Here is a 19,644-nt window from a genome sequence, read left to right as displayed (position 1 = left end):
CTCTACTTGATGGTTCCCATCAGCTCTGAACACTATCCTCACCTAGAAATGGGGTGTGAGTTATGAGCAACAGCTTCCTATTAGGGGATGGGTGACAAAGAACAAAGAATGAAGCAGCAAGAGTGGGAGTTGGAGAAAGTGTTTGCAATTATACCTAAGGTTCCCAGTAAGTCTGGAGCCAACAAAAGTCTAAAATTCATATTCAGATTCAACCATTGTGTCATCTCTTAACATACAAAATTAGGGTACCTAATTAATGTGCCCTAACATTTCAACAGTGGAAATCACAAGAATGAAATAGTATATCACTTTAAATAAATAGTTGCATGAAACTTGTATCAGCTAAGTTTCAGATGGAGAATATTACAATCCTAAATGTAAGACCAGTTAGTCACATGATTAATTTTATGAAAAGAGGACAAACAGGAAATCTTGACAAGACCGATGATGCTCAGAAAATCTGATTGATACAAAAATTCTTTTTGTTTTATCACATGAAATAAAAGGGGGTGAAATAGTAATCTTCTATATGCTTTGTTGCTAATATTTTTCCTAGAGCAAAGGAGGCAGGGAAAGTTAGAGTGCAGAATTTTTAGAGTCTGTGAATAGTGAATAGAATAGAAATGTAGGAGAGTGTTAATCCTGATTTATGCTAACCCAATACCGTTCTTTGGACAGACCACATCAAATCTTTTTTCTTGTTAGTCACACATTGTATCCACAAGATTCTGACTCCTGAGGTCTATGAATAGCTCCCCTTAAATCTCTGGTAAAAACTTTGAAGTGCAGCAACATTCCTTGTCAAATGGGGGAGGATCTGCTGTCTGTGAGGCTCTAGGACAGACAGGGAGATCTATGCATTTGGTGAGCAAGAGAGAAGGGGTCACACAGATGCAACTGTCTTGAGAACGATGGGGGAGTTCTCATAGGGAGTTTGGTGTGTTTCCTTTTGTTGCTAACTGTGAGCTGCAATCACTGAACTAGCTTTGTTTCCAGTGGCACTATTTCTAACAAGTCTATCCAAGACTTTCTTTAGACACATTGTGATCAGGTGAATTCCAGTATCCTTTCTTGATGAGAGGAGAAAAAGAAGAAAGTAATAATTAGGAGAGTCTCATAGGAGAGAATGATGGGCTATAATTCCTGGAAAGACATAAGTTTCAATCATGCCTTTTCTGCGGAAGAGGGGGGAGAGGTGGTAGCAAAGAAGGGATCAGCATCTTCGCCAAAATCTAGATAGGGTGAGAACCCCTCAGGAAAAGAAGTGAAACTTGAAGATCCCCTCATTCTTATATACTCTGTCTCTCCCCCTCTTTCTTTTTCCCTTTCTCCCTTTTACACACACACACACACACACACACACACACACATTTACCCAATGAATGTAGAAATGATAATATGGTAAACTTGAGGGCTCACTCTACGCCTATCTCCTTAACTTATTACTCATCGCCTTTCTCACGTATTTCTGAAATGAGTCATTTTTCCTCTCCTTCAAAAATATTCACTGGTATTGGTGTGCACATAGGAGACAGATTTATTGACATTAAGGACACTGTTAGTTTATTTAAATCTGTACTTTAATGTGAGCCGATGCCAACAGTTGTTTAAAGAACCTGAAAGTATGATTTTGAAGGAATTATTTTCATATCAGCAGTGATGGAAAAAAGAAACTATTCCAACTTATTTCCAGAATTGCTTTCAGTATTGATTTTTTTGTATGGAATTATTAAGATTCATTGCCTTTTTGATAATTAGATTAATTGCTTTTAGTATACAGATAATTAAAAGCAATTAAAGTAATTGCTTTTAAATAAAATAACTGTTTTCATTATAGAAATAGTGACAGTCTACAAATGCCCAGAGACTCTAAGGATATAAGGTAGACCCAAGACCCATTAGAGTCTATATTACAGCTTTAATATCTATTTTTTGCAGAACTTTCTTCATATTAAATAAGTGAATGTCTTTATTCAGACAGATTCTAGGAAACTAGAGACATAGTATTTGTTCAATTGGATTATTTTGTAATTTACAAAGCAATAAATGCATTCTCCAGTTTGGTTTTCTTTAAAGGAAGAAAAGAGAATATCGTAGTATACTAGACACACAACCAACCATTTTAAAATGCTGATGGTGTCCCTCATAGGGAATGTTAGTACAGGAATAGGCTAGTCATGGTAGAAGACCAAAATACCACAGTAACTACACCCATATGACCACATAAGCAGATGCCAAGTGAAAAGAACTCCACGTTACCAAAACAAGAATTATTTATACCACTGTTGTAATTATTCGCAACATGCTATGTGAACTCGTACTACTTTTTTTTTTCTCTTTTTCCTTGTCTGTTTGTTCAACTGAGTGGTTTGTCTAGTTTTGTTTCTCTTGTAGTCCCTTCCTGTGGCTGTACCCTTGCTACCACTGTATTAGATCCGAGTACCCTGGATATTGTCTATATGGGTAATAGAACTGGGGAAGGGAGGGGGAATACCAAAATCGAGAGAAAAAGAACAAAAAGACAAATCATTCAAAAAGCAACACTTAGAAACCATTTGGTGTAAACCAACTGCACAACTCTTGGGGGGAGAAAGGAAAAGGGAGTGGGAGGGGGAAATGAGAGAGGAGGTAACAAGTAGAATGAGTACAACAAGTAGAACTGCCTTGCATATATGTAACCCCTCTGTATAAACTTTGACAATAAAGAAAAAATTTAAAAATGCTGATAGTTAGAACTAAAAACATCACAGCAAAAACACAAGGCACATAAAAGATACAATATTTACAGTGAAATATAAAATCATTAAAGCTGTTAAATTTATCTTGTTGCTGAATAAGCGACAATACAGTGCAAGACCTCCTATGAGTTCAGGATTGACACCTCAAGGATAACATAGGAAGAAGGAGAGAAGAAGGTACTGACTGGAAATTGTTTAATTCACATTGAACATGAAAAAGTGTGCTGACTTCTTTGAAAAATATTCCTGTTAATTCAGACAGTTACTTTTACAAGGGTTCCTTGTGTGGTAAATGTAAGTAAAAGAACTACTACAAGTCAGAAAAAGATATATTGAATTTTTTGAAGGTTTATAAAGTTCTGAAGTTATACAAAATGAATGCTATTCATACCTTATTGGTTAATCTCCTAGTATTATACACATAAATGACACACATGCATTAAAATTATTTTACCAATAGATGTTCTTCACAAAGATGTACTGAGAGGGAATATTGCACTCAAATGTGATCCTTCAATCTGCTGGGGTTAATTATCTGTGTAAACTGATGAAGTACAGTTTGTGCATATATCATTTTGTGCAATACCTTTGTAGCAAATTGATTTAAGTGCCTTTTTGGAGCAGTTGTTGGGCAGAATTGATTCATAGGCCAGTATATTGGCTTACACAGCAAGACTGTGTCTGGGTTTATTCTGGCATCCAAATAGAATTTTAAGCAAATGGAAGAGTTGTGAGTATTGGAATGGAGTTCTTCATCAACTTAAACTGTGAAACGTTATGACGTGCATTATTAAAAGACTTTCTGTAAAGTATGATGGGTTAAGATATTTATTGACAACTGGCACTGAAACAAAGTATCTGAGTGGCATTCAAATTGTAAAGTCAATTTTATCTCATTGAAATGGCATCCTTTGACAGGGTTGAGGTAGAATATGCGTAGTGTTCTAATTGCAAAACTTTGTGATGCTCCAATCGCGTGTTCTAATTGCGTGCACAGAAAAAAAAATGCAATATAAAATGGATAGATGTGAAGGCATTGTTCCGTGTATATTGGGGAAAAAATGATTTTGTACTGTCTTCTCATATAAATTGTAAAGGCATTGTTTGCCAACTCAGCAAATCCAGCCTGTGTCATTTTAGGTTTAGGTTTGCAATTAAAGCAAAATCTCAGAGACCTAACGTGTTCCTGCATTCTATAAAAGAACAAAATTAGAAATCTCCCGAAATGAGAGATGTTCAGTTGTCACTCTTTCAGGTTTCTCTTGTTGGTTGTAGGGCCTCCATCTTCTATGATGACTTCCTCTTGTTGGCACTTCTTCTACATCCCTCTCTCACAGTCCTCACTTTTCCCCTCTAACTTGTTCCTTCTTCACTGTTCTTCTCTGCCTTTGGTATCATTCTCTGTCGTTTCATTGAGTTTGCTAATGGGCTGTACTCTGTTATGGCAATGACCTTTCTGGACATCAATGTAGTTGCAGGCTGCCTGCTTCTGCTCCTTACCTGGTTTCCCACTTGTTTACTCGCCCAGTAGGCAGTGGGGGAGATGGAATTCCCAGATGTCTACAACAGAATCTCCAAACCATGTGGGCCCACCCATGACAGGATCTATATCTGCAGCTCTTTTATATGTACCCCTGAAGGCATGATATCAGAAATGGTCACTTTGTATCCCTTCAAAATATTTGCTAGCTGCATAATCAAGGATGATTTATTCTCCTAATGGAAGCATTGCCTTAGATTTGCCTTTCAAAATTTATAAAATGGCTTTTTACATTCAGAACATTATGACATGACTGGATATGGGTTATGAACTTTCTGTGCTATTTTGTAATTCAAAACAGAATATGATGCATTTAAATTTTCTGAATTTAAAGTGTATCTTGATATAACCGAGAGCTTACTGAGGTTGTTTTTAAGTATATATTACTAAAGACAGCAATATAATTCACAAATATATTTAAACAAAAAACTCTTCTGTTTTATCTTTGGATATGATTGGTATGCTAACTTTTTCATCTAAATATGCCAATATCTTGTTTACTTCTGTGTATTTCCACATTGAAATGATAATATATAGTACTTAATAAATATTATTATGTGAATATCACATAATTTTCCCAACAGCTTTATAATATGTGTTTCAAATGTTGGCCTAATACAAAGATTAGGAAAATGAAGCTTCCCAAGGTCAAAAATAATTATCTCAAGGTCATAGAGCTAATAAATAGCACATTCAGGGTAACACTTTTATCCAAACCCCTCATGCTCACTCCAAAATGAATAGATAGCAGTATACAGAATTACACAGAACTACAATTGGCACGTTTAGCAATATCAGAAATTTCTTCTTTCCACAAGCCTGAAGCGAGCAACCATCAACATTTTGCAGGTGGTGGGAAGCTCTGGAGAGTTCAAATTGCTTGTCCAGGGCACAAAGCCATCAAGAGGGAGATGTTAATCCAGATGCCCTGGTTTGAGTGACTCTTATGCCCACGTTCTACCCTCTGTTCTCTCTTCACATCGTTGTTTCTCTACAAAGTAGCTTTTTCTAAAGATTAATAATAAAGCATTTCCTTACATCCCTAAATCACTCCCAGCTCTTACAGAAGGTCACTTCCTTGTGTCCTTTGTTATACTCTATCAACGCCCAGCTACTCCATGCATGGTACTGCCCTCCCATGTTAAATTCACCTTTTTTTTTCCTTTAAAATCTGTTACCATACTTACTTATTTAGAAATCCAAAATGCCTAGGAACACATATTTTCCATGCAATGTATTATCTGATTAGAAATCAGAAAAAAAAGATTTTCTTATGCAAATAATATCCCTTTATGACATGAAGAATTTATACCATGATGATAGTTACATGCAGGGATTATTATTTCTTATCTAGATTTATATTTCTTTGCTTCTTGAAAGTGAAAATCTGAGCCACTACTCATTTATCATTACTCAGTAGTTTCCAAAGTAGTTCATGGAAGTACAGATTTATGGTATTCTCGGTCAGACTCTAAGAGAGGTTAAACTGTGGAGGAAAATAAAATTACCAGTAATTAAATTTACAGGCAGGAATGCCATCTAAAGCAAATTTATTGCTTCGTAGTAAAAGATAGTTTAGACACTTTCACGTAAAGTAAATCCATTTTTACATGATATAGGTATTATACATTGCTGTTTCAATTTATATAATTAAAATGATATCATTGCACTCTAAGGTTAATGGGATACTCAACTAGAAACCATACGTCGTGGGTAATAAAATCGCAGCACTGCAGCCTTGGCTCTTTTGTTAAATGCTGATGCAGAGTTTCAGCTTCAGCTCGGGCAGATGACATGCTACCTTCTAGAGTCTTCACATACACCAATCAGAAGGAAAGAATACTTCTGAAAATCACCTGAAGTTTTGAGAAATAGAGAGATTAAAGAAATATATAAAGAATACTTGGCATAAGGACCTTTGCATATTAGTCTCATATATGTCCTTCCCTTCCTTCCTTTCCTCCTCTTCCTCCTTTTCCTCTTCTTTCTCTTCTTCTTCCTCCTCCTCCTACTCTTACTCTTCTTTTTTATGAAGAGTGATAGAGAATATCTCAAGTGAGGTATTTGAAAATATCACCAAGATTCACAATATGAGATTGTTTTATACTCATGATCATGTTGGTGTTTCTAAATACCGCAAAACATTCTTAGTTCATAATAATCTAAGTTTTCTTGCCTATATTACATGTACTAAAATTCAGTTTCTATACCTAAGTAAGCTCTGTATGTATGTATTTGAATATTGTGAGTTTTTCTCATCTTTTGCATACACACATATATACATATGTATATTTTACACAAAAATACAAAGATCTTACTCTTTCTTGTGCTCTACACCAATAAGAATATAGGGAAAATCTAATTTCTTTTGTTTGTGGTTCTAGGGATTGAGTTGAATTGAGGGTCTCACATATGCTTAGCAAGTGCTCTACCTCTTTATTTAAGCTACATCTCTAACCATTTTGTTAAGATTTCGTTTTTGAAATAAGGTCTCTTCTTATTAAATTTGCTGATGTCCTTATTCCTCTGTCACTGCCAGAAGAATAAATGGGAATAAATGGGATAAATGGGCCGTGCTTATTCTCTTCATTGTATCCCCAGATCAAAATAAAACAAGAGCTCTGTGTGTCACCTAGACAAATTGTTAGCAGTACTAAAAGAGTCTTAAATGCTAGTCATGGCTGTCATGGAGGTAAAATTAAAGGGAGAAGAACATTGTCTAATGTATGGAGATGAACCGGATTCGACAAGTTAACTGTATATATAGGTGTGTATATGCATATGAATATATGTGTATACATATGTGTATATATTAGTGTGTGTGTCACACAATCGACTTTCCTCTTACTTCCCATTTTTCCACCAGCGGGGATTAACACCATTCAACCGTGCAAATGCCCATTTTATAAATCAAATTAAAGCTAGGTGATTCCACTCATCTGAGATGGTCCAGCAGACAGCTATTACAGGACCCAAAAACCAAAAGCTAGCTGGCAGACGTGTTCAAATAGAGGCTTTACAACATCTCTACTGCAGATTCTGCCTAATATTTCTAGAGTGGATCTCAAGCATCTGTTTCCTAAAAGACTCTCTCTACATGATTCTTATGGACGATTCTTAGGCTGTACTTTGGATCTACAGTGGCAGGATAACTGAATGACAATGCCAGAAAGCCAGACCACTACCAGAGCTACTTTTAGTAGTAGTATGTGGCAGTGTACTCATGGTTAGCATTTTGTGGTTTGCAGAAGAGTAAGTGAAATTCAAATTCCAGCTGCATAGTATTCTAGAATCATGATCACAGGTAAATTATGTAATCTACATAAACCTCAATCTTCATCCCCAAAATGAGAATAAAAGAAAACATCTTGATGTGATTATCGGACAAGTCAGACAAGATGTGCTATCTTGCTTGCCCTTAGTGGATGTCCAGTAAAGGTTATATTTAAGTATTACCTTCTTTAATTAATTTCCAGGTACACTATTATTCATACTTCAATGTTAATGGAATATCATGAGTGTCATCATTATGCTGTAAGAAATTTCTCTTTGATACCTTCCATTAAGATCTAGATGCATTGATATTCAGATGTCTTCGAGATAAGAAAAATGTGTCCACTTTTAGTATGTTAGGCAAGCAGTGTTCACTACTAGAAGTAGCTGCAAGATCCCAAAATTTAAAAAAAAAAATCAATATAGGATCATCCCTAACAATATCTAAAAAAGAGCCTATTCTTACACATAACAAGGAATGATCAAAGTACCTCATCTATAAAGGAATACATACCCCTGAGAAGAAAAGACCTATGTAGAAGAAACAGCTTATGTAGCAAGAGGCATCTGTTCAGATGGTGGCAATAGCATACTGTAAAGGAAACGGAATAACTTGAGTGGTGTCTCAAGACTTGATTCATGGCTGTTTTGAGAGGCAGAGGTTGAAGGATTATGGTTAAAAAACCTGGCCTAGGCACAGTTATTGTGAGATCTTACCTGAAAAACTACATTAAGAAGGGGAAGGTGCAACCTAAGTAGTAGAATGGTTTTCTAGAAAGTGCAAGGCCCTACCTTCAATGTGCAGGACCACACACAGAAAAGAACTCTGGTAATTTAATGAAGTTCTTCACTGTCAATCAGTGTGATGGCGTGCTTGCGGCCCTGGGATTGGCCATAAGGGCCCCTGTCAGGTGTGGCTCCCAGCAGGATTGTGTTTTTCCAGTAATGCAAATATCAACAATGCAAAATCTTCCCTCCTTGAAAGTGCATTCCTTTGGGGTCATTCATTTCTTTGCTGAGGTGATTAGCTTCCAGTGGAAAAGATTGGCTAGCTAGTCTCACTACCTTGCCCTCTTAGATAATGAATAGAGTAGCCTTTCAATTTCAACAATTCAAAGTTGTTGTTTTTAATGTAATTCCAAAGAAAATTCTATATGATGACTGAGCATTTGTAATAACCTCTTAGCCAGTATGGTTGACTCATTTTTAGTCTCATTAATGCATGTATCATTTCCCATCTTCACACTTTGCTATTTCCTTACTTAGAAAACTCAAGTGGTTCCAAGCTCATCCCAAGATGACAGTCACCTTAACTTACCTTGAAGACCTTATATTTGGAGCTGGGCACAACTCCCAGCTCTATTGCTTAATATTCTCAAAAAAAAAAAAAATTACCTTGTGCGCTAGAGACCCAGCGACTGTCAGAGACACCATCTAGGACTGCTCCTCTGACCATTAACCCTGCCTGCTCTGAAATTCAATTTCCAGATTAATCTTCCTAAAAATCAACTCCAATCAGGTCATTTCTTTCCCCTGGAACAAGTTTTTACACTCTATTGCCTGGTGATATAATTCCAGACTCCTCTCTTGGCAGCTCCTTCAACTAACTCAGTAGCTCAGACTCATTTTGCTCATTCTGCACAGTTCACAGAACCATCTCCTTCTATTAGTGATACTGCCAGTGCCTTCAGCGATCTTCATGGAATAGAGCAGCTACCCGTGGGGCCCACGGCCGATCAACAGTGTGTAAAGAACTGTGTGCTTAATGTATACCAGATCTTTTATTTATTTATTATGTATTTATTTAGGTCCCAACTAAGGCTGGACTTCAGGGCCTTGTGCTTTTTTCTTGACTTTTTCACTCAAGGCTGGCACTCAACCACTTGAGCCATAGCTCCACTTCTAGCTTTTGAGTGGTGAACTGGAGGTAAGAGTCACAAACTTTTCTGTCCAAGCTGACTTTCAACTGAACTGATCCTGAGATCTATCTGATCCTCTGATCTCAGCCACCTATTAGCTAGAATCATTAGCACTTGCTGTGCCAGGTGTTTTTTAAAAAACACTTCAGCAATATAAGCAAACGGAATCCATTAAACAGTCTTAGAAGGCACTATTACTGTGCTATTTCATAGTTAAAGAAAACAAGGCATAGAGCTGAAGTCACATAGTGAATAGATAGCAGTGCTGGAATGTACTCACAGGGAGTCTCAGTCTTCTAAGTCTATGCTTCCAGTTGCTCTGGAGTTGTGCTTTTCTTTAAATTTCTACTACTCACCACCTACCACCCTCTTCCTCAGCACTGAGGCCGAGGGATTCTGTGCAGAAATACTTTCAACAAGTTCCAAATATGATCTGCTTTCGTTTGGAACATGGCCTTTGTCAACCACACTCCAATGACCTGAGAAATATATCCCTCCAAGATCTTCAAAATCCTAACTATTACACTCCAAAATGGCTCTCCCAACAGCCTAGTGTCCTTTATAGTCCTCTTCTAACTTGAAAGGGACGTGTCTCCTATTTGTCCCTTACCTGATCTCTTCTACATGCAATCAATCCACTTATATATTTTAGTTCTTTATGTAGCACTCCTACTTGCTACTTTTGAAGCACAGTTTTCATTCCTGCAAAATTAAGATAACACACTGATTTTACAAGAAGGTTATAAGGATGAAGACAAGTACATTTTAATTGGAATAAATATATTTTAAAATCATCAACTTGGAAAATGGTAGGTACAGAAATGATGTCAGGTTGTTCTTCCCTTGGTAAACACTTTGTGGAGGGCCTGGGATGGTGACGCCTGCCTGAATCATCTAGGCACTAAATCTGAGACTTCATCGCACTCGTCTGGGAAGCTGTCTGCTCAGGGCAGAAGCCACACACAAAGTATTATTCCTAGGGGAATCAGGGCTTTGCGCCTGACAAATGTTCGTGCATTTGTTAAGAAACAAGATTGGGAAACCCTAGCCAGAGAAAGCTTTTGTAAACCCTAGGATTCTTTCAAAGATAATCAGAAAGATTAAAATAAATTCAGACCTGGTGAGCTGACTGCCTTCCAAGGTTTGTCAGTGGTGTTTCAGTAAACCATCTAACGTTATCTCTCTGACCTCCCGCCCACTCAGTGGACCCAGTTGAGGACATAAGTCCATAACTGTGTCTGGAAACTGGGCAAAGCTGAAGCTGCAGGTGGGGACTGAAGTAGCTGCAGCTGTGGGAAGCGCAAGGCTGCAGGGGCCGGGAATAGCCAGGTTTGAAGGGCACACCACTGCCATTTTTCCTCACCTCAAAGCTCTGAGTGTTCTTTGAAAAGAAATGGAAGGAAACGATTAGAAAACATGAAGCAGGAAGAAAATATAGGTACAATATGACTTTTGGCTTACAGGGTGCATGGTAGAACTTATTTATGTGCATTCAATCATTTCTTCCTCCTAATTTCTTACTGCTTTTGATTTTTCTCTCTCCAAACTCTCTTTGCTCCATAGTCTCCTCTGAATATGGTTTCTGCCATCAAGCTTTTAAAATATGTATTGTTAAATATTCTTAGCTCAATGTAATTTTAAAAGGGAAGGAAGTCAGTGCGAATCAATGACAAGCTGGAGAAATAAGCAATCTTTAAGGAAATGAAGTTTTATTACTCACAGGAATGTTTTGGAACTATTGAAAGCAGTATAAAGCTACATGGCTCAGGAAATGGATGCCTGCCTTAACTCCAACATAAGCACAAATTGTAAATTTACAACTTGATGGAGGACATTTTCAGGGGCTTGCAAAAGACCTTCTGTCTAAATAATTCACATTTCTTTACAAGTTGCTTAGTGAACTTATTTTTTATTGGAACATTGAGGATATTGAGATATAAAAGCAAATCTTAGTTGTACAGAATTTGGTGCTAATGAGGTCAAGACCACACACTAAATCTCCATAGCTGTCAATTTTCTTCGGTGCTCCTGTGGCTACAAGTGTGTGAATTGCAAGCACTATGCCTTGGCAGGTTTGCAAGAAGGATGTTGGAGATACATCTCTCCAGTTCCTTTGCACATATTGGAAATGGCTCCATTTTCATCTGCGACAGTCCCATGGTCAGTAACTTCATCTATGCTGTGAAAATTAGTTATCTTAGTAAGAATAATTTTCACACTACCATTGTAAATTTTGTAATTTAGTTGTGATTTCAACTTTCTTCTATGTGGTATGATTTTTCTTTAAAAAGAGAAATAGGAGAGAAATTTGTTCTTTTTAAAATTTTTTTACATGCATGAGTTGTATCCTACTTGCTAAAGCTAATAACACCGTGTGAGCTCATAGAATTTTCTGTCTTTGGAATCAGAACGAAAAATAACGATCCATTCTGCAGTGAGTGATTCTTGCAAACTTCTCAACTCAAAGAGTGCTTTTCTCCTTGATTAAAACATATTTTTCAATTAAATTAAAATGCAAATACAGACAGTCTGCATTTATGGTTATAATGGAATTATTTAAAGAAGGTTTTAAATCAGCCTACTATTAATATTTCATGTTGGAACTTGGTTTTATTGTTACGCTGGCGCTGCCACGTTCCATTTTCAAGATTACTTAAAGTGCGGTGGAAACATAATCACACTCCCCAGGTTTTATCACTTTTTACCCAACCTTCTCTAATTTATGTCAGTGATTTGGGGAGAAATATAAAGAACAAAAGCAACAGTTATGGGCAATTTACTTTTTATTTTAAAGTAATATTTTATTTTGCAGAATTAGAGTAATTCTGAAAGAGTATTATATTTTATAAGCGATTATAAAGTTAAAGATAGGGTAGTATAAGTATACTTTAGGAGAGTAATTTACATTAGACATAAAACAAAACTAGGATGTAAGCTACTTTTTTTGGAAAGCAATGGAAAATAGTTTTAATTGACATACCTATATTCTATAGCTACATATTTTTTCAAGCTTTTAGATTTCAATTAATTGCTATGAGCATAAGTATGATATTTTCTTTTTCTGTTGCTGCATGCTGATGTCCTACAGCTTGACACTTCGGTTAGAACAATTTTCCAGTAAAATCTTATAACGTAAACTCTCATGTTTGGTTGTTTTTTAGTGATCTCAGTGAGAATCAAATTCAGGCCATACCAAGGAAGGCTTTCCGAGGGGCAGTTGACATTAAAAATTTGTAAGTATATGTATATATTTTTTCTTCAATGTATGATGTTTTAAAGTTACCATTTCTTTCAAGAGCCAGGTTTATATTTTTTAATAATATCAGGAGAAATGTGGTGAGATATCTGTGTTAGTCATTGCTTCTAAGACATCATAATAGTATTATATATATGCTGTTGAAAAGAATGTTATTTGAAGTATCTGGAAACCACATTTTTAACCAAATTCCTTCTTAAAAGCTGTGATTAATCTTTTGAAATCCAATGGGACCATTTTTTAAGGATAATTTTGACATATTTCTCTTTTCTTGTGCTGGTTTGTTTTAGTTACTGCCTTTTCACTTGATGTTGGTATTTATTGGAAGTTCAGAATGTGAACAATTGCTCCAGAAAGTCTAGATAATGCTTTTTGTTGGAAATATCTAAAACAGATCCCTGCAGGTTTTGAGCTTTCTTTTCTTTTAAGAGCTTTTAGGTTAACATTTTCAGTAAATACCAAGATCTGAGTATGATAAAATTATGACTTCCTCTTCCAGTGTTTGCTTCATATCTTACCTCCACCCCCCATTCCATTTCCTGAAAGAAGATGTGTATATCTTCGTGTACAAAGAAAATATATTGCCTATTGTCCATTGATAAATCTTTGATCTAGTTTCTCATGTTAGAAGTATCTTTTAAAGTGCCTGTAGCTCTTAAGCTACCCATTGTATTTAGGTTCCCAATGATAGTCTTCACAATGTCAAAATATCTTTATAGCACATTAGTTTTTAAAAATTGCTGTCTTCTGTAAACACTGAACATTAGGATATAGCTTTGTTTCCCTTAGCTTTTGCAATAGCAATGGGTATAAAGAAAGAAAAGTTTCCTGTGAGCTGAGAAGATCACCAACCCAATAATTCGTAACTAGTAATAAATACAGCAGGTACTTCTTGAATAATGAACATATTCACGAATTCTCCACGGTGGAATCTAGCAACTCTTTCTTCCAGTAGCAAAAATGAGACAGATGTTTTCCCTGTCAATGAAGACTTGTGTTTATAAAGCCCCACATGTCAGCCTTTACATCTTCTCTTCAGTATAAACAGGCTTTGTACTAAGCATCTACTTTCAAAGTGTTCAGATTAAAGCAGTAAACTACAGGCTTGTAGGTATAAATGTGTAAGTGGATAGACAATGAAGCCATTAAAATTTTGACCCTAGGATTTTATGAGCACTCAAGTTAAAAGGATTTCTTTTTTTTTTTTTCCTTCAATAGCTAGGATGTGAAGAAGTCTGAAGATAGAATCAGGCTAGCCAAATCTGTCATTTTATATTTTGATCTAACTACAATAGCATAAAATTGTTCCATCACACCTATCCACATTGCTTTTATGTTTTTATAAGAACTACAACAATGAATATAGTTAAGTACCCCTTAGAGATATCATTTGCAATTATATCTAACTTTTTAAAACAAGTAGCTTTCAACTTTTTAATCCAGCTATTCAGAGAACCCAAGTGTATAAAAAACACTTCTTCCATATTTAATGATTTGAGGGGAAAAATCAGTCGTGAGAGATTCCTCCTTATTAATCTTCATTTAAAATTTAAAACAAATTTAGAGGTTAAAATGGTTTGAGAGCGAATTTCTATGGGAAGTATATTTTTAAATTGCTTGTTTCCTCTGAATCACAGTGTCTCCCAATCTAAAGAATGTTATGTACACCAGGAAATTATTTAAATGTTACAGTCTCAGAATGCTTTTGTTGTATTTTGTGTTCAGACATAAGCAATCCATCGACTTCATTAAGCCTTATTTTTGAGTTTTATAAAAATGAATACAACAGTTTTTTCATTTGGTTGTGATTTTTCTGGAAATAATTTTTGAACAGCCTTTCAAAATAGTAAAATATTTCATTCTGAAAATATTCAACTAGTCAATTGCTGGAAGTTATTCCTGAAAAAAAATATGTAAAAAAAGTTCATTAGACTGTAAAATAAATAGAAATTTGGAATAAATGTATTTATTCTATTGTGAATCAATTAGACCTAGGGCTACAACACAGGAAAAAAACCTCACTAGATATTGCTCTATGAATATAGAAGACCATTACACATAGATAAGACTTTCAATAGTATAGGGATTGAAAGGGAACAAAAGTTAAAAGTATTGCTTGATGTTATCATGGAATGCTTGGAAAAAGGAAATGAGGATAACTAGGAAAGACTCTAGGAACATTGACTCTATTATGTACACATAGGTAAGAATAAGTTGAGAAAGTTAAGATTTATTAAGGAGATTATCTGAGGCCACATTTTAGGATTTTGAATAGGTAAAAAGATTCAAACTGTAGAGGACTGTGTGTGTGTTTGTGTGTGTGTGTGTGTGTGTGTGTGTTATGTAGAAAATTTAAACAATTTGTTTAAAAATAAAGTACTTGAATCCTAACAAGCATTTGGAGGAAACTGGATAGGGTAGAATTTATTTCATACTCTGGAGACTTTTCATGAACAAATGGGGTAATAAGACTATGTGGATGCTGAATAAAGAAAGTTCACAGAATAAACCTTGTATTGCTCCTATTCTCATTGTGTCTCTTCACCTGCGTGTGGGACAACATAGCAATACCATACCATACTAGCTTTAACATTTTAACTCTGTAGGCTAAATAGCTAGATTACTATGGAACTTTGCAGTTAAAATAGATTTTACATGATTAAAAATAGTGAGAAGATGAAATTGATTGGAATATATTGTGAAAATATTGAAACACAACAATGAAATCCTCCTTTGTATAGCTAAATTAATGAAAATGTTTAAAAAATGGCTTAAACTACATCATTAAAAATAGTTCTTATCCCATGAGGCTTGAGGCTTGGCATGTCTTTCAAACTTATAAAACAAAACTAGTAAACATATATATATATATATATATATATATATATATATATATATATAGAGAGCGAGAAAGAGATAATTGGAGAGTACATTTTAATTCACACATTATTATAACACACATAAATCTACAAGAAATGACTGGTAAAATAACATTCATATACTGGCCACCAGTGGCTCATGTCTACAGTCCTTGCCACTCTGAAGGCTGAGAGATAGGTGATCTAGATTCAAAGGTAGTCCAGACCGAAAAATTTCCTGAGATTCCATTTCCGAAAGCAGCGTGTAAAACATGGGGCTGGAGGCACAGCTTGCATGGATGGGCAAAAAACAAGCAAGCAAAGTCTACACTGAGTTCCAATTTCTGTACTGTGCCACCCAAAACACCACTGATTGTAGTAATGCTGCTTTACAGTGGGAAAAAGAGGCACTTTGCTCTATTTATCAGCCTGGTGTGTAACTTAGAAAGTTGGCTCGAACTGGGATGTGTGCTGCTAGGTACCACGGAGATATGCAGAGAGGCGATGTTAAAGTGAAGGCAGGTATTGGGGCTTCCGCTGCACCTGGCCATATTCTGTATCATGCTGTCTTAATGCTCAGTCTTGTGTCCTCTAGCAGGTTTCTTAGATGTGGCTCATTCAAGACTTCTCAGTGAGGTTCAGTTTGCACAAACTTTCCACTGAAAGAACTGGCTTTTGTCTTGTGGGCTGGCTAAATTTGCTCAAGGCAGCATGGCTACAACCTGAAATTGATGCAGTGGAAATGTTGCCGATTAGCAGATTTTATTCCCCTTCCTCCAAGCGAGCCACACGAAAAGTATTCTCGACAGATGGACATTTATCTTGCTTTTAAGTATCTCTAGGGAGAATTTCCAAAGAGGTTTTTCCTTTGCTTATCTATTTATTTCATAGTTGAGCTAAAACCTTCTTAGATTTTATTTTATTAGGCTACTTCTTTTTTTATTTCAATCACAAATTAAACTATTTTCCTTAGCATCTTAGACAGTGAGGAATGAGAAAATAAAATCATATTACAATCCCAACAAAATGATCGCGCTGATGGTGGTGCCTCACTACTTTCTTCTGTACCGTTTACCTCTCTCGCTTTAATATCAGATACAAAATATTGGTTACCTATACCCTATCATTACCCAATTATGCTTCATCTGAAGGTAGGTGGTATATATAAAGCTTGCCTTTAAATTTTTATATATGTAATCAAAAGACATAAAACCCACAGGGTGAAGATTTTGCTGCCTCCTAATCAAATGGTAAAAACAAACATTACAATGTTCTCCTGCATATTTTTAAGTATCTATCAGGTGCTTCCATATGATCACTGAAGAGAAATGCACATTAAACTTTGCTTTACTGTTGAGACTTCTGAGCTTACCCTCAGAGTGTATGCTTTATTAGTAATGAGATGTTTTAGTGCCTGTTGTTTTTATGAGAAAAGATTTCCTGCTGTAGTTACTCCCAGGTATAAGAAGAATCTAGTACCGATATTTAAACTTGAAAATTAAATAAGGTGCTACTTTTTATTCATAGCATAGAACAAACTCTATTTTTAGTGTCTCTGGTGAGTTCAATGTGAGTACTTAAAATAATTGAATTCCAATAAGAATATATTATTATTGTTATTATTTTAGAAGTCCCTTCTAAAATAAGCCATACCTGCTTTTTGTCTTCTTTTATTTTTTTCTACCTCTTCCCATTGTGCTCTATGTTCCAGTTCAATAAATACATTCATTTATTTTGGTCATGGGGCTTGAACTCAGGGTCTGGGGGTTGTCCCTGAGTTCTTTTGATTAAGGTTAATGCTCTACCACTTTGAGCCACAGCACCACTCCCCATTTTTCAGTGGTTAATTGGAGATAAGGATCGCATGGGGACTCTTCTTCCTGGACTGGCTTTTTGTACCACCCTCCTCAGATATCCTGAATAGCTAGGTTTATAGGTGTGAGTTACCGGCATCCAGCAAATGAACATATTTCTTACATGTGTTCTTATATTATCACAATTGTGTTCATTCCACACATTATGAATTTTATTCTCCTTTTCCAGAAAAATGTAATCCTTGGTGAGAAATAGACTGAGGAAATATTAATGTTCTTTTTTGCACATGCATTAATTTATAGAGAAAGATTTATCTTTAAGTCATGATAGCTTTTGGGAAACAAGTTTGGAAAGGAAACATCAAATTCATGGTGTGTTGTTTATTACCAGTGAGAAGATTTGGGAAACAGAAAAGATTAATTAATCCATATGTTCTTACAGAGATTCACACATTACTTAGGGATTTTATTTGTTATAACTCTGCCACCTTTTTATTTCCTGTGTAAACTATACAAGATCGTAAATGCCTAGATAGTAAGGCAATTGTAAAATGTTTACTTTAGACCGTGTGTTTTTTGCCTTTGTCATACTTTTTATCATAAAAATAAAACCCTTGATTATCAAGTGGAAACTGTAGCTCTTTCTACTACCTGTCCACCTAGAATGTTCACCTCAGTCAGGAGACTGAAAAGATTTTGAAAAGTAATTTGTTTCCGCCTTCTCTGTACCTACTCAGAGGGAGTAAGTTCCTGACTAATCCATAGAGATTAATCGCCATCTACATTGGTAGAAAATAAATATCAGTTTCATTTCATGATGGCAAATCCCTTCCAGGATTATTCCTATGGATCTAAAAGATAGGAAGGGGCTGTCTACGGTATTAAGCATCAGATAGATAGATAGATAGATAGATACATAGATACATAGATAGATAGAAAATATAGATAGATGTAGGTAGGCAGGTACATACAGACAGACAGACAGAGACAGGCATATAGACAATTTAGCAATTTAGCAGATGACAGTTTCAGTACCATGGAACTGTCCATGGTTCTGTAATTTTTCCCATTTATACTCATTTTCAAACCATACTGGATTTTGGTAATCCAAATGACTATGAGTTTGGCAGCCAATGACCCCTGGAACTTTGAACTTTACTTTGTCTTTAGAGTGCCTTAAGTGATTTTCTTCAATAATGAAGTCTCTCTCTTAAATATGTAATTTATGCACTGTATCTTCACAAATGCCTTGAAGACAAAAGTAAAACACAGGAAAACTGATTAATTGGAAATCCGGTGTACATTTTGTAAACTAAGCAATGGCCTGACCTTGCTTTGGTTATTATGCTGTCCTATGAGACATGAAAGACCTTCAAGTTGCTTGCTTTCTCAGCAGTCATCTCCTCCCTTGAACTACGACTGCAGCCCATTCCTTGAACTTTGTACTCCACTTTATATTGTGGTAAGAAAATCTTAAAGGTGCTTGACTATTTCCTATAAAGCATTCCTCTTCATATCACTACTATCTGGTCAATGTCATTCAGTTTAAAAAGAAATCTTTGTTGTCGGCCTAAGGCAAAATTAAGCTAACCCTACAAAATGCTGTCAGTTATTGAAGGTATATCAGAATATAAGCCCATCCCTGAGAAAGCCACAGCTTCTTTTGAGAGCTACAAGCTACACTCCCTGTAGGCCCTCAGAGTAGACCTAATGTTCTGACTTTACCTCACACTCCCGCGTCCACTGGCTCTGTGCACAGACACTTTGCTCAGCATAGAATGGCTTCTTGCTTGGAAATGTTCCCTTTGAGCATTGCAGTGCCTCCGCTCCCATCTGCTCATGGATGGTGATGCTGATACCTCTACACAGAGAGAACTCTTACTTTATGTTCTATCCACCTGTATTCTACCCATTGTTTAAAGTACTGCCGTTTGTCCGCCTCATATTTGAGTATGTCGGCCCAGAGTAATATCTTCTCATCAAATTTAAGAAAATACTTGGCACCTCCTTGGAGATCTGTGTGCCCCATTTCCTCCCCTACAAAACCAAGGTGATGCAACTATTTGCCTTTTTAAGTCCCTGAAAGGAATAACATTCTATATGTTCAGTAAATGTTAGCAATTGTCATTCTTGCTTTTAGTTTTTACCACCTGGATCAGTTTGATTACTGATATCAGAACATAAATGCCAAACGACTTCTCTTTTCTACAATTTCTGTTAAAAGAGATCCTCTTCAATTTCTATGA

The 19,644-nt window shown here is 35.9% G+C and overlaps 1 protein-coding gene across 4 annotated transcripts in view; it reads left to right on the top strand.

The window, feature by feature from the left end:
* Slit2 (slit guidance ligand 2) overlaps positions 1-19,644 on the top strand; it is a 298,280-nt gene that overhangs the window by 165,698 nt on the left and 112,938 nt on the right. For all 4 annotated transcript variants that reach the window (XM_048364637.1, XM_048364635.1, XM_048364636.1 and 1 more), the window contains exon 5: positions 12,632-12,703. In XM_048364637.1, coding sequence (XP_048220594.1) covers positions 12,632-12,703 — 72 coding nt within the window. The remainder of the gene's footprint in view (positions 1-12,631; positions 12,704-19,644) is intronic.

Source organism: Perognathus longimembris, chromosome 16, assembly GCF_023159225.1.
Source record: "Perognathus longimembris pacificus isolate PPM17 chromosome 16, ASM2315922v1, whole genome shotgun sequence".
Lineage (NCBI taxonomy): Eukaryota > Metazoa > Chordata > Mammalia > Rodentia > Heteromyidae > Perognathus > Perognathus longimembris.
Note: the sequence above shows the minus strand (reverse complement) of the source record. Positions and strands in the feature narration are given on the sequence as shown.